The 15,066-nt window shown below is 40.6% G+C and overlaps 1 protein-coding gene across 30 annotated transcripts in view; it reads left to right on the top strand.

The window, feature by feature from the left end:
- The first annotated feature begins 862 nt into the window (after window positions 1–862).
- SYNRG (synergin gamma) overlaps window positions 863–15,066 on the top strand; it is an 84,470-nt gene continuing 70,266 nt past the window's right edge. For 20 of the 30 annotated variants that reach the window (XR_011423310.1, XM_070227600.1, XM_070227598.1 and 17 more), the window contains exons 1-3: window positions 863–1,070; window positions 6,234–6,274; window positions 10,600–10,721. Coding sequence is in view for 29 of the 30 variants with exons in the window: in XM_070227600.1 (XP_070083701.1) it covers window positions 994–1,070; window positions 6,234–6,274; window positions 10,600–10,721 (240 nt within the window). In the remaining variant the exon portion in view is untranslated. The remainder of the gene's footprint in view (window positions 1,071–6,233; window positions 6,275–10,599; window positions 10,722–15,066) is intronic. The other 10 variants (XM_070227595.1, XM_070227592.1, XM_070227589.1 and 7 more) reach the window with 3 other exon arrangements.

Here is a 15,066-nt window from a genome sequence, read left to right as displayed (position 1 = left end):
TCTTAGGGACACTGAGGATTGGAGAAAATACAGTCAAGTTCCTGACCAGTGATTTGTGCTCAATAAATAACAATTATTACAAATTGTTTCCCTGTAATAGCCCTGAGGCAAGAGTGAAAGATAAAGCTAATTATAATTAATCCATTACTTGCTTGTAAGCAAACTCTACTTGAGGGGTTGAAAAAGTTTACATTCAACTTTTATCTTATTTTACTGACAGTTAATTTGATTAGGGGAAAAGTCACAGTAAATGTATGCCCAGAAAAGTTCAGAGTAATTAGGAACTGCCTTCCAAACACCACCGTTTTGTCCGTTTCCAAGCATAGGAAAAACAGATTTCTGGGTGGCACGATGTCAGAACCAAACACAAGAATTGGCCACCCTGGAGGTCTCATACGTGGATTGGGTTTATTGGTTTACTAAAACAAATTGTAAATACCTTCAGCTTTTAGAATGGGTACCAAAACGAAGCTGCCTAGTGCCAGGGAAAAAGTGGAGAGCGCAGATCACTAATGGGCCCTGTGAAGCTGTCAAAGGGTCATTCAGGATTCATCTATGCTTTATATGTAAAGAGTAACAATAAAAGAACATTCGTGTTACCCACCATCCGATTTAAAAAGCAGGACTTAATCTATTCTTTCCATTAATCAAGATGATGGTTTTTCAAACGGAGGAACGACAACGCCTTGCCGCTCGACTTCCAGCTGGGCCCTCCAGGGCCTTGCCAGAGAATGAATCAGCTCCTGCAGCCAGCGTGAGACCGCCGCACCAGCCCCAGCACTGGAATTGCACCTGCGGACCCCCAGCGGCGGCCGGGTCACGTGATGGGGGCTCGCCGCCCCTCCCCGGGGCGCGCGGAGTCACGTGGGCGCGCGACCCCGCCCAGTCGCCTAAGCCGCGGCGAGGTGGGGCCTGGCGTTTGCCCCGGAAGTGACTGTCTTCATCTGACAGCTGCTCGTAAGGTGGCGGCGGCGGCGGCGGGCCGGGAGCAAGATGGCGTTGCGGCCGGGAGCGGGAGCTGGCGGCGGCGGGGCCGCGGGAGCGGGCGCGGGGGCAGCCGGGGGAAGCAGGTGGGTGCGAAGGGCTGGGCCGGGGCCCGCCGGCCGCCGCGGCGAGGGATGTTGGGCGGGCGGGTATGGCGGTTTTCGCCCGCTTCGACCCCTTTTTCTTTGGAACTGGGCTACGGGAGAGGGTCGTCCTCCGGGGACCTAGGCCGAAGGGGCGGAGGGAGCCCGGCGCCCGCCTCCTGTCCTCCAGGCTCGGGGCACTGGCTGCTGGAGCCGAGCGGGGAGCGAGCGCGCGCCCAGTGCGGGCAGGAGAGGGGAGGAGAAGGTGCGGGTCCGCTCGGGGGCCTGGGACGGGAGGGACCCCGACGCCTCGCTTCCAGCCCTGGCTCCATCTGAACCGACCAGACACTTCCCTTTCCCCGGGCTTGACCAGGGATGCTGTAGGGAAGGCTCCAAAAATCTGGTCACAAAGCTGGACAACTGTTTCCAAGATGTGTGTGGACTATTTGTCTTTTCCCCTTTTAGAGCGTACTGTCCTTTTTATTTCTTTAACACACGAGAAACAGCAGGAAAATCTGAAGACCTTTGAACTAGTAAATAGAGCTCTTGTAAGCTTAGCTCTTAAGACTTGCCTCCTTATTAAAAAACAATTCGTTGTTAAACACAGTTACGCAGTTATTAGAACAAGGCTTCCAGCCTTTTACTTAACCCTTAAACAAATCTGCCCTCTGTCGTGTGTCAGCTAATAATTGCTTGTGGTCCTCATACCCAGAGCAATAACGGAGGTGAGCATTTGCAACTTGACAAGTTTATCGTTTAGGGAAATGTTTTTTTTTCCGGGAAGTTTTCACCCCACTTCTATAAGGACCTAGTCTGATTTTGTTTTGTTAGCCAACACATACTGCACATATTTGAAGGTAAAATTAGCTTTTTATCTTGAGCATCCTAAATTATTTTTGGAAAACAAAGTGTTAGTTTTCTGATATGCAGCGTTCTAATTTTGGAGTCATGAACACTCCAGAAGTGTAAAGTCTGTAAAGTTATCACCACCTGCTTCGTATATATGCTAAGTGCTTCTATGTATGCTAGGGAAAAAGAGCAGTCGCTGTTAAATAAACCACCTGTGTGCAGCCCCACTTTGCATTTCCTCTACACATCTTTTAAATTTAAAGCTGCCTTCTTTCTCTTTTGTTTTCTCTTTTCCGCTGTTTCATTAGAGTTTTTCATGAATATTTGATATAAGTCAGTTTCTGGCTGGAGAAGACAAATGTGTAGTCTCTGTTTCTTTTCTACGTGTGATGACAGTCTCTAAAATGTTCTTGAGTGGCATTAAATTGATCAAGTATGTATTAATCTTAGCACCAAGTTCTAGGAAAATATGAACTTAAAAGAATTTGGTATTCTAGGCCCAGGTTTTTGGGGTTTTGGATTGGGGGTTTATTTTAGCTTTTGGGGGAGGGGGACCTCAGGTGCAGAAACTGAAGTGGCTCATTCTCCTTAGTTTATAGTACTTTAACATACTCAGCTCATGAACACAAACTTTTTAATAAATACAGCCTGAATTGTGATAGAAGTTAGAGTGAGTGATTTTAAAATTTCTTTCCTCCGTAAAATTTGCCTGTAACATCTGCATTCTAAAACTCGAGAGGATACGTGGAAGAGAAAAGTGGTTAAAATGATCCTTACCTTGAAAACTGTATGGTCAGTGTTACACATAGTGGAAACTTTCTGAGACTGAGAAGCTGTCTGCTCAATAAAGAAAGAATATTAGGGTTTTTAGACAGCAGTGGTGAGGGCTGAGGTTATTTTATACGGAAGGTTTTTTTAGGGAGAAAGAAAAAGAACCAGGCAACCTCTCTCAGCTTTTAATGGAGAAAATCCATGAATTATAACTTATCATGTTAGATACTTGTCTCTGTTCTAAGAGACTAGGCAAAAAGCAATGACATTTTCCAACTTTATTAATATTAGCCTGCTTTTGTTTGGTATCCTGAACGGGCTATTTTAGAATAAATGGTAGAGTTGTAAAAAGGGCAAAATTTACCCAAGAAATGAGAAGTACATATATATATTTTTTTGAAGTCAAGTATGGCAGAAAAAAAGAGTTGAGAGATCTTGATTAGTTTGTATTCTTCTGGGATATTATCATTTGTGCGATTGTCTATTTTTTTCCTGCTCTTTTATAAGCTTTTAAGGGCTTCCTCACCTTTTCATCTTCCACTGCTTCTAGCACAGTCTAGCACATGGAAAACATTCTATAAATGTTAGTGGATTCAAGCTACATTGAAGGCAAAGAAGAGGTATTTCAACTGGGCCTCATTTGGGGGAATAGGAGGGGGTCAAGAGATTGTCATGGAGATGGGAAGGCCTAGTGAACACTAGGGCACAACAGGTGGGCCACACGGACCATGGCACTGAGTGGGAGAGAAGAGTTTTGTGATATGAAACTGAAAAAGAAAATTGTGCTAAAACTTGAGAGGGCCTTGAATATAAACTAAGGAAATTCAGCTTAAGAGGAAATTATTACGTAGTTTTAACTCCAAGAGTAGCCTTATCAAAAGGTCCTTTAGGAAGATGCACCCCACCTGTGCTGTATGAGCTGCGTTAGAAGCTGTCTGGAGGTGGGGAGATCCGTTAGGAAGCCTTGTCGGAGTCCAGGCCTGAGAAGCGAGGGCTCATCTAGGTTAGTAGCAAAGGTAACTGAGAAGGAAGGAGGCATGAGGTAGGCATGAGACAAGTGGAGCTCACAGTTCTGCTTTCCTACTAGGACAACAGTGATAAATAGTGGTTTTGCTTTTGAAATCAAATTGTCGGTCATCTTGCTGCCCAGTTTTTTGCCAGATTGCCTGTCTTATCAATGTCTTACTTAGCTTCTGGTCCAACCAGTCTCCTCTTCCTTTTCAAAGCAGGTCCCTTTTGCTACCTTGCTGTGTTAATCCCATTCCCTCAAAAACCTTGTTTTCTCAATCTCTAAGCATGTGTTTTGTATCCTCACTTTCTCTCTACAGACCCCTTCCTCTTCCTCTCTTGAAACTGTTCACTCAAAGATCAGCATTTTCGAAAGCAGTGATCTTTATCGATGAATCCTCCTTCTGATCAGCTTGTCCATAGCGTTAGACGTTGGTAATTACCTTCTTTCGGAAGGGTGGTCCTTCCTCAGTTATAACCAACTCTCTTGGTTCTCAGTGACCATTCCTTACTCAGTTTTCACTACAAGAATTCTCCAAGGTTGTCCTTTGTTGTCTTCTCATTGTATATGCACATTCTCCTGGCTATTTCACCCACAACTAGAGGTGGGGTTTTTTGTTGTTGTTTTGCTTTTTTTACTTTTATTTAAAAGAGCCTAGCTACATTGGTCTAGACCCTTCTCCTGAGCTTGAGTTACTTTTCTGATTACCTGTTAGATTGCTCCTCACGGACCCACTCTTGCCACCTTTCTTCCCAAACATACTCACATTGGGCTCCTGTTTTCAGTAAACAGCATCACCATGGGGCCAGTTGCCCAGGCTCAAAATCTCAGCATCATCATCAGCCCTTTCTGCTTTTTCACTGCTGTTCCCCATCCTGGCAGTTTCCAAGTCCTGCTGATTCTTCCTTTTAAATAGCTTTCATTCATGTCTCCTTTTCCATTCCCATACTCTGGTTATGGTCCTTTTCATTTCATTAAGATTATTGTGATAGTTTCTTAGCTAATTCTTTGTACTTCAAGTCTTCTCTGCCATACTGTGTTACTAGAGAAACCTAAAGCACGTTTCTGATCATTACACTCTCCTACTTAAAACCTAAATCAGGGAAATGCAGATCCAGATCACAGCGAGATACCATTTCATACCATTAGGATAACTATCATCAAAAAAACAGAAAATAACAAGTGTTGACAAGGATGTGGAGAAACTGGAACCCTCGTGCATTGCTCATGGGAATGTAAAATGGTGCAGCTGCTTTGGAAAACAGTTTGGCATTTTCTTAAAAAGTAAACACAGAATTACCATATGATCCAGCAATACTACTTCTAAGTATACACGCAAAAGAATTGAAGAGGGACTCAGATAGATGCTTGTATACCAATGTTCACAGCAGCGTTATTCACGATAGCCAAAAGGTAGAAACAAGCCAGTGTCCATCGACAGATGAATGGATAAACAAAATGTGGTACAATGGAGTATTATTCCACCATAAAAGGGAATGAAATTCTGATACATGCTATAACATAGATGAGCCTTGAAAATGTTAAGTGAAAGAAGCCAGATACAAAAGAACAAGTATTGTATGATTGCACTTAATATGAGATAGCCAGAATAGGCAAATTCATAGAGACAAAAAGTAGAGTAGTGGCCACCAGGGGTTGGAGGGAGGGAGGAATGGGGAGTTATTGTTTAATGGGTACAGAATTTGGGATGATGAAAAAGTTCTGAAAATAGGTCATGGTGATGGTTGTCCAACATTGTGAGTGTACGTAATGCCGCTGAACTGTATTCTTAAAAATGTTTAAAATGGTAAATTTTTATGTTATGTGTGTTTTGCCACAGCTAAAAAAAATCTCTGACAACTTCATATAATATTCAAATAAAATTGAACATTGTAAAGGCCCTCTACAATCCGCTTACTTTTCTAATCCTATATCTTATGTGCAACCTTAAATCATTTCTCTGAACACACCCACAGCTCTGGCTTCAGAGCTTTTGCTCAAGCTGTATAGTGTGCCTCTCTTTAAGATTCAGCTCAAAAGATACCTCCACAAAACTTCCCGAGATATAACCCATCAAATCCATCTTTTTCTTCTCATTTGTGTTGGTGTTGTAGACCTCTCACAGCACTTAGCACATCCTATCCTCTGTTAAAGTGATTTGCCTACATCTGTGTCTTCAATGAGACTGTCAGCTAATTCAGTCCTTTCATGCAGCAGGCACTCAGAAAATGTTCACTGACTTGAATCTAACCCAGCTCTCTCGTTTTATGGATGGAGAAATTGGAATCCGGGAAAATCACACAGTGACAGAACCAGGACGAGTTTCAAGGTCTTCTGTCTTCTAGTTCAAAAATTTTCCCTCTACGCTCACTTCTGACTGTCATCATCCTGTATGGCTATTGGGTAATTCGATCTTGTACTGCAGAACACAGCCCAGGGCCCTGCCTGCCAGTCTTTCATTTATGTAAAAACTTACGTGTTTTGTTTGAAATCTTTGTACATATGAAGATCTCCATGTATTTCTGTTCTGTTTTCAGCTTCATGTTTCCGGTTGCGGGTGGGATGAGACCCCCTCAAGGTATGTGAGAGCTTAAGTTTTGAACTTTTAGTTTTCACTATTATGTTTCTGAATTTGGAGATTAAGTGGGTAAAAAAAAAAAAGTCCTGTTGCTGCCAAATAGAGTAAAATTTCCATACAGTCTTGAGTCTCTATGACAGTTACTCTTCAAATTTCTCAAAAATTATGTAATTTGGAGAATAATAAGGATCATTCCTCATTTCTCCCAAACTTGTTTAAACAGTATATTGACGGATTGTTATTTCATCTCAGAGATGAAGATTTTCAGGACAAGCATATTAAAGAACGGGTGACAAAAATGAAATGAACTATAATTCTCTGAATGACATCTTCCTCCTATCTAGTCTTCTTCTAAATTGTTAGCTCCATAGGGCAGGGGTTATGTCTGCCTTATGCTCATCAGTATCTCCAGCACCCAGCATGCTGATAGAAAATAATGGGGTCTCTATAGTGTTTGTTGAATGAATAAATGACCTCTTTAGTTATTTTATACTATAGTAGTCTCTTATCCTTCATTGCACTTTCCGTGGTTTCAGTTACCCACAGTCAACCACTGTCTGAAAATATTAAATGGAAAATTCCAGAAATAAACTATTCATAAGTTTTAAATGGCACACTGTTTTGAGTAGCTTGATGAACTCTCACACTGTTCCGCTCTGTCCCTCCCGGGACATGCATTGTCCCTTTGTCCAGCATATCCACACTGTATTTGCTGCCCACCTGTTAGTCACTTAGTAGCCGTCGGGTTATCAGATCGACTATTGTGGTATTGCAGTGCTTGTGTTCAAGGAGCGCTTATTTTGCTTAATAATGGCCCCAAAGTGCAGAATAGTGATGCTGCCAATTCGGATATGCCAAAGAGAAGCTATAAAGTACTTCCTTTAAGTAAAAAGGTGAAAGTTCTCAGCTTAAGGAAAGAAAAAATATCACATGCTGAGGTTCCTAAGATCTGTGGTAACTTTTATTACAGTATGCTATAATTGTTCTGTTTTATTATTAGTTATTGTTACTCTCTTACTGTGCCTAATTTATAAATTAAACTTTATCATAGGCATGTATGTCTGTATGTATAGGAAAAAACATAGTCGATATTATCGTGGTTTCAGCATGCACTGGAGGTCTTAGAATGTATCTCACTCAGATACGGTGGGACTACTGTACTGTGTTTTCTCTGTATGAATTTGGTCTTATTATAATTATGTACATAAGAAATTACATATTCTGATTCAGTTTAAACTGTTTTAAGTCTCAGTTTTCTTCTAGCAATTTCTCCACCAGGTATATCCCTTCTCTCTTGGTTTTGGACAAGGGCCCCCCAGTATCACTTCTAGCGTTGTCTTTAAGAAACAGTAGTGAAGGAATACAATCATGACTCATGCTGCTGTGCCACTGGGACACAACACTGAAGGAGGAATATGCCTGCCCTTCTTTCTTTCTGCTCACTTCTCCTGCTCCGCATACTCCCCTCCTCTGCACATGCCAAGCTGCTTCTGAAAACTGGCCCTTCTCACAAAGTCAGTGTTGACTGGTTGTGGTCAACTTGCTAGAGAAACAGAGACTCCTAGGTCACCAAGAGAGATGAAAGATAAAGAGCAGCTCAGTAGCAGGTGGTCAGTGACTGGCTCATACTGACTTTGTCTCCATTTATAATCAGTGATGGAGCTTTAGTTTCAGGTAAATTTTTCCAAGGGCCTGTTGTATTCTTTTCATTGTGCTCCCATTTGTGCATTATTTAAGCTATCTGTAAGTAGATGTGCCCCAGATTTAGATCAAATGGTTTGAGATCTGCTGTTCTTTAGGAAGGCATTACAAAGTTATTTGTTGATTATCATGGTTCATTATTTTGCCTTTTTATAAACTTTCAAGTAAAAATCTACACATGGAGCGAAGGAACAGGACAAGAAGAGAGCCCAAAAGGTTGCCTGATATTTTTTTATTCTGGAATTTGGAATTGTTTTTGAGATTTTTTCTTTTTCCAGAGTATATTAGAGTGGACTTTTTGATCATTTGAAGGCTTTAAATTATGTGTGGATTGTTTCTGAAAGTGTATGCAAAAAAAAAAAAAAAGACAGCAAGAGTGGCCACAAGCTCATGAGTAGGTGAACAGGAGACAGGAGAGAAATGAGACTTACTTTCCACTGTGTGTACTTTTATGCCTTTAAATGTTCTACCAAATACTGGAATTACCCATTCAAGAATTAAATAAAATTAATTAAAATAAATAAAACTTTAGGTCCAAAGAGATAAGAGGGAAAACGTCTTAGTGTGGTTATATTCAGTCTGTGCATTCTAACTCTCCATGACACCTCAAGGCCTTTGCATTTGGTGTTCCTTTGTCAGGAATACTCTTCCCAAATATCCACATGGCTCGCTCTCTTACTTCCTTCAAGTCCTTGCTTCAATGCCAGCCCATTGGTGAAACCTTTTCTGATTGTGAAATAGCAGCCACTGTTTTCCCTGACTCTCCCTTTCTCCCTTACCCTGCTATATTTGTTGTCCTGGCTCTTATCACCACCTGACATGTGCTTATTTTTTTATTGTCTCTCTCCTCCAATTACAGTGTAAGTTCCATGAGGGCAAAGACCTGGTTTTTTTCACCCCCGTGTCCCTAGAATGGTGCCTGGTATGGAGTAGGCCCTCCAATACTTGAATAAATGAATAGCTTGCCGCTAATATATGTTACCTACAAATGTGGATGTCTATGCTTCTGAAATTAAACTATGTATAAATAACTTTGAAGGTAGACAGAACCAGCAAGATAAACATGGCATGCTTTATCGGACCTTTAATTTTTTTTAATCAAAATTTGATTAAAAGCTCCTTATAGTAGACCTACATAGATGTAATGTATGGTAAAATGCAACATTCGATTGAAATTTGTGTTCAGGCTATGTAGGGATTTTGTTTTATTCGCTGTTGTATACCGAGTATCTAGAACTGTGCCTAAAATATAGCAGGGGTTTAGTATTTATTAAATCCCCACAGGGATGTATCTTCATTCTCCTCTGCTCTTGGGAATACTTCATCGGAAGACTTGGGGAGCTCCTATACTCTCCATCATACTTTCATGATAGTTTTCCTGCCGTTGCATTATACACTTTGCATGCTGATGGCTGTTTTATGGTAAATGTCATATTAACTATTCATGTAAGGAAAGAGAAGAGGAATATAATTTCTTCAAGTATATTAGGTATTAAACATCTCTACAGATGAGAAACCAAGGCACAGAAAGAAGTTAAGCAAAAGCTCGTAAATGACATGCTCTTAACCACTATTGTGTTAGTTATCTGATGCTGCATAAAAAAATTACCCCAAAACTTAAAAAAATAAACATTTTATTATTTCACATTGTGTCTGTGGGTCAGGTATACAGGAGTGGCTTTACTGGGGGGTTTTGGCTGAGGGCCAAAGAGATTACAGTGAAGATGTCAGCCAGGGCTGTAGTCATCTAAAGGTTTGACGGGACTGGAAGATCTGTTTCCAAGATGGCTCAGTCACGTAGATGGCACATCTGTGCTGCCTTTTGGAAAGAGGTTTCAGTTCCTTGCCACATGGATTGTCCATAGGACTACTTGAGTTCTCTCATGATGTGGCAGTGGCTTTCCCCAGAGCAGGTATCCAAGAGAGCAAGGAAAAGCTGCAGTGTTTTGTTTTGGGTTTTTTTTATCTTTTTTTATTTTTCCTGCTTTTTCTCCCCCGATCCTCCCAGTACATAGTTGTATACTTTTTTTTTAAGTTGTGGGTCCTTCTAGTTGTGGCATGTGGGATGCCGCCTCACTGTGGCCTGATGAGCGGTGCCATGTCCGTGCCCAGGATCCGAACCCACGGCGAAACCCTGTGTTAGCGAAGCGGAGCGCGCGAACTCAACTACTCTGCCACAGGGCTGGCCCCTGCAGTGGTTTTTAAGAACTAACCTTGGAAGTTACACAGTGTCATTTCCACAATATCCTATTGGTTATACTGGTCAGCCCTATTCAGTGTGGGAGAGAATGACAAGGGTATGATTACCAAGAGGCAGAGATTGCTGTGGGCCTTCTTGAAGGCCAGATATCACAGTTAGGGCATGCTGTTAATGATTTAAGTATGCACAAAAGTTCTGTAGTGTAACAGGTATTGTATTATTTCATTTTACGGATGAAGTTTTCTAACTTGCCCGAGATCACATAGCTAAGTAAATGATGGAGTTGGAATTCATATCAAATCTGTCTCACTCCAGAGCATGTGCTTTTCCCACCTCCCAAATAATAAGTCCTTTAGGTACTTAGGGTTTTAAGAAAATACACTTTAAAACACATTGCCTTTAATGGTACCTTTCTGTTTTTCAGCAGGCCTGATGCCGATGCAGCAACAAGGATTTCCTATGGTCTCTGTGATGCAGCCTAATATGCAAGGCATGATAGGAATGAATTACAGCTCTCAAATGTCCCCAGGACCTATTGCTATGCAGGTATTTGCCTCTTCAGCCAATTGTTTACAAAGTTATTGTTTGTTGTTATGTGTCTTCATACTACAGGCTGCATACTCGGAGCTTAATGTGATATTTAGAAATAAGTGTGGTCTGCATCTTAGGTGGCTTCCTTCAAAATAAAATGAATATATGTTCATAAGAGTGAAAAAACCAAGATAAGTCATTTAAGGAAAATTTGGTGACTTCTCGATTTGATTACTGGTTTAGAAGAATTTTAGAATGACATCTTGGAAAATTCAGGGGCCTGATGCCATGAAGCAGCATTGTCGGAAGTAGTAGTGCTGTTCTCATGAAAGGAACAGTGTCGTTGGAGGGCTCAGAGCCTTCTTTATACTGAATTATCTTGACTAATCCCCATAACAACTTTTTTTCCTGTTTTTTCTTTGTTGAGGAAGATTAGCCCTGAGCTAACATCTGTTGCCAATCTTCCTCTTTTTGCTTGAGGAAGATTGTTGTTGAGCTAACGTCTGTGCCAGTCTTCCTCTATTTTTTGTATGTAGGACGCCACCACAGGATAGCTTGATGAGTGGTGTGTAGGTCTGCACCCAGGATCCAAACCTGCAAACCCTGGGCCGCCAAAGCAGAGCATGCGAGCTCAACCACTATGCCATTGGGCCAGCCCCACATAACATGGAGGTGGTATCTCCATTTTTCTAATGAGGAAACTGATGCTTTGTGAGGATGCTCACAGAGCATAACAGGCCCAGATTTGAACCTAAGTCTTCACCACGTCTATACTTAACCATATTCTATATTGAATTCTTTCTTAAGAGTATTAGGGAGCCATTGAATAGTTTAAAGCAAGGAATGACACAATCAGATTTGTTTTTCAAAAAGATCATTCTGCCTGCTGCTTAGAGAGTGATTGGAGAGAGAAGAGAGCGAAGGTGAATATAAGGAGAATCAAGAAAGGCTGATGTAGTGAGAGCAGTGAGGTGAGGTGGTGGTAGCAGAGCAATGGAGACATGGATGGTTTTGAGAACCATTTAGGAAATTAAATCACTAAGACTTGCTGAATGATTGGATGTTGAAAATAAAGGAGAAGGCAGTATCAAATTGATTCCCTGTGGTGGCCACCCACATATAAAGTAGAGGAAGATTGGCACAGATGTTAGCTCAGGGCTAATCTTCTTCAAGCAAAAAAATGAGGAAGATTGACAACATATGTTAGCTCAGGGCTAGTCTTCCTCAGCAAAAAAATAAAAAGAAATTAAAAAAAGAAAAGATTGTCCTGCTATCGTGCTGAAGGTGTGTCTCGCATAACTGGTTATGATCATAGATAGGGAGTGTAGATTAAAGCAAATAATGTTACTTTTTTTTTCTTTTTTGTAATTGGTGAATGAAATTGATAGTAGCATGGTTTAGTTAGGTACTGCCTAAGAACGGCTTCTTCCATTTGGATCTCCGTATCTTTGTAAATGAATCCTCTTCAACTGTGATATCCATTTAAACCAAGTAACAAAATAAACTGAATCTAGGTATCAGATCTTTGAATGGCTAAATCCAAAGTGTTAGTAGTATTATTTAGAAAAGATTCATTCACAAATAAGCCAGAACAAAAAGGACTTTTGTACTGTTAATAAATATTTTAAGTACCATATATTTCATTTTTGCCTAATTATTTAAAATTTTCTATTTCTGTGTTTTATCGTGTATACAATACGTTAGTATGATAGCACATATATTTCATTTATAAATAAGCAATATTGGGAGTTTACAATCAGGATTTAAGTTGAAACCATTGTTTTGTAGAAGTCGTTTAAGCAAACAAAGCTATGTTATGTGAAGATTTGGGAAAACTTCCATAGTCATTCTGTATTCATCTCCACTAGGAAGAAAATGGAAATAAATTGAGCTTTTGTAGGTTTTCAATCCATGTTACTCAACTTTCACTAGGTTATGCTTCAGAAACAAAATCTCAGAATCTCAGTGACCTACAGAAACAGAGGTTTCTCTCTCATTTGTGATTCGTGTCCTTTATGGTGGGCTCTGACTCAGCTCTGTGTGCTCTCTCTTCTGAGACCCTTACCTGGGACATCCCAGACTCTTGGCATAGGGAAAAGAGATGGCCACACCCTGTGATGTCTTTTAAAGCTTTCAGAGGTAGCATTTATCAGTCACTTCTGAGCTCCAAAGTAATGTGGCCCAAACCAGCGTCAGTAGGGGAGTGTACCAGGAGGCATGCACACCACATAGGGATGCGTAATCCCTTAGCATAAGGGCAGCAAATAACTGGAAACAATCTACTGTTGCTTTCTTTCAAAGATTGGCACCTGAGCTAACATGTGTTGCCAATCGTTTCTTTTTTCCTTCTTCTCCCCTAAAGCCCCCCAGTACCTAGTTGTATATTTTAGTTGTAGGTCCTTCAGGTTCTCCTATGTGAGACGCCACTTCAGCACAGCTTGATGAGCAGTACTAGGTCCGCGCCCAGGCTCTGAACTGGCGAAACCCTGGGCCGCCGAAGCGGAGCTTGTGAACTTAACCAGTGAGCCATGGGGCTGGCCCCAACAATGTATTTTTAACTAAGATTTAGTAAACTTACTGCTGAATCTCAACAGCTGATACAATTTTTAAATTACTGATTCTCACACTAAACATTGTTTTATGACTTACATGATTATCTGGAAAACGTTTTTAGAGCTTGGAACAACCAAAAACAATAAGGATCTCTAAAATGAAGAACAATGAGAAAAAAGTAAACTATCAGATTTGATAGCCCTCAAATAATTTCCCTGAGTATCAGGAGCTTAGAATTAATGATTCTAAAATAAAGAAGCTGACATCTTTGCTTTAACCTTCAATCTTCTGGCAGACATTATACACCTTGGAAGCCGCTCACTGTTCTTACAGGAGAAATTCATTGAGATCTTATTTTTTCCCCAAACTCAATAGCCCCAACCAACTACAGACATGTGAGGAAAACCCATTATTCTTCAGTCATCTCTGAAATCCTTGAGGGGTACATTTTCAGATAAAAGTCAAAGATGAAAGTTAGTCTTGGTTGCCACAAAGCTCTTCACTCCCCGAAACTCATAAAAAGAAACCATCCACAAGATTTACAGTAAAATTTAAAATGATTATCCTGAGATATTTCAAACATATAAGTAAAAGTAGGATATATGATGAACAAGTGTGAGTCAATTGCAAGCTTTATCAAAACATTTTTAGTTAAACTTTTTATTTTGAGATAAATGTATATTCACGTGTATGTAAGAAATAATACAAAGAGATCCATTACCTGGTTTTCCCCGATGGTAACAATTTGCAGACCTGTAGTAAAATATCCCAAGCAGGATATTGCCGTTGCTACAGTGGGGATACAGAAGGTTCCTATCACCCCAAGGAGCCCCTTTGTTGCCGTTTTACAGCCATATTCATTTCCCTCCCACTGCACACCCTTCCCCCAACTCTTGGCTGTCACCAGTATGTCCCCCATTTCTATAATTTTGTGATTTCAAGAACGTTATCTAAATTGAATCACTAAGCTTTTGGGTTTGGGTTTTTGTTGTTCAGCATAATGCCCATGAGATTGATGCAAGTTGTTGGATATATCACTATTTTATTCGTTTTTGTTGCTGAGTAGTATTCCATGGTATGGATGTACTACAGTCTGTCTGCCATTCACCCACTGGGGGACATCTGGGCAGTTTGTAGTCTTTGGCTATAAAAAATAGAGGTTATTGTGTGCACATAAGGCTTCATTTCTCTGGTGTAAACACCCAGGAGTGCAATTGCTGGGTGGCATGGTGGTTGGATGTTCAGTTTTTAAAGGAACTTCCAATCTGTCTTCCAGAGTGCCTCTACCATTTTACATTCCCACCAGCAATATGTGAGTGATCTAGTTTCTCTGCATCCTCGCTAGCATTTGGTAGTGTCGTTTTTATTTTAGCTGTTCTGATAGGTATGTTGTGATAGCTCATTGTGATTTTAATTTCCCTAATGGCTAATGTCAAAAGAAAATACAGAGAGCTTTACTTGATATGAATAGTTTATTGAACAAGAAAAAACCCTGTTGACCAACAGGGAGACTTCAAAGTGAAAGTGGTTAGAAGTTTGCTTTCAGCAGTTACAATTCAGTTTATAAAGCATGAATGAGTACGTTGTTTGCTATTGTGATTGGTTAGTAGAAACTTAACCTTCCTTTTCATTGCTTAAGGTTACTTGTTTGTAGCTGGTTAGCTAGGAAGCTGTGAGGTCATGCTGACATAAAGAAAGCTTAAGTTTTGTTTAGGGTCAGAGTTAGCATTTCAGTGAAGTCAGGACCAAATAAAATTTGGTTATCCGAGTGTTTGATCTGGGGGTATATATTCAAACAGTGGCCGCC

The sequence above is a fragment of the Equus caballus genome, chromosome 11 (genome assembly GCF_041296265.1).
Source record: "Equus caballus isolate H_3958 breed thoroughbred chromosome 11, TB-T2T, whole genome shotgun sequence".
In the NCBI taxonomy this organism is placed as follows: Eukaryota; Metazoa; Chordata; class Mammalia; order Perissodactyla; family Equidae; genus Equus; species Equus caballus.
Note: the sequence above shows the minus strand (reverse complement) of the source record. Positions and strands in the feature narration are given on the sequence as shown.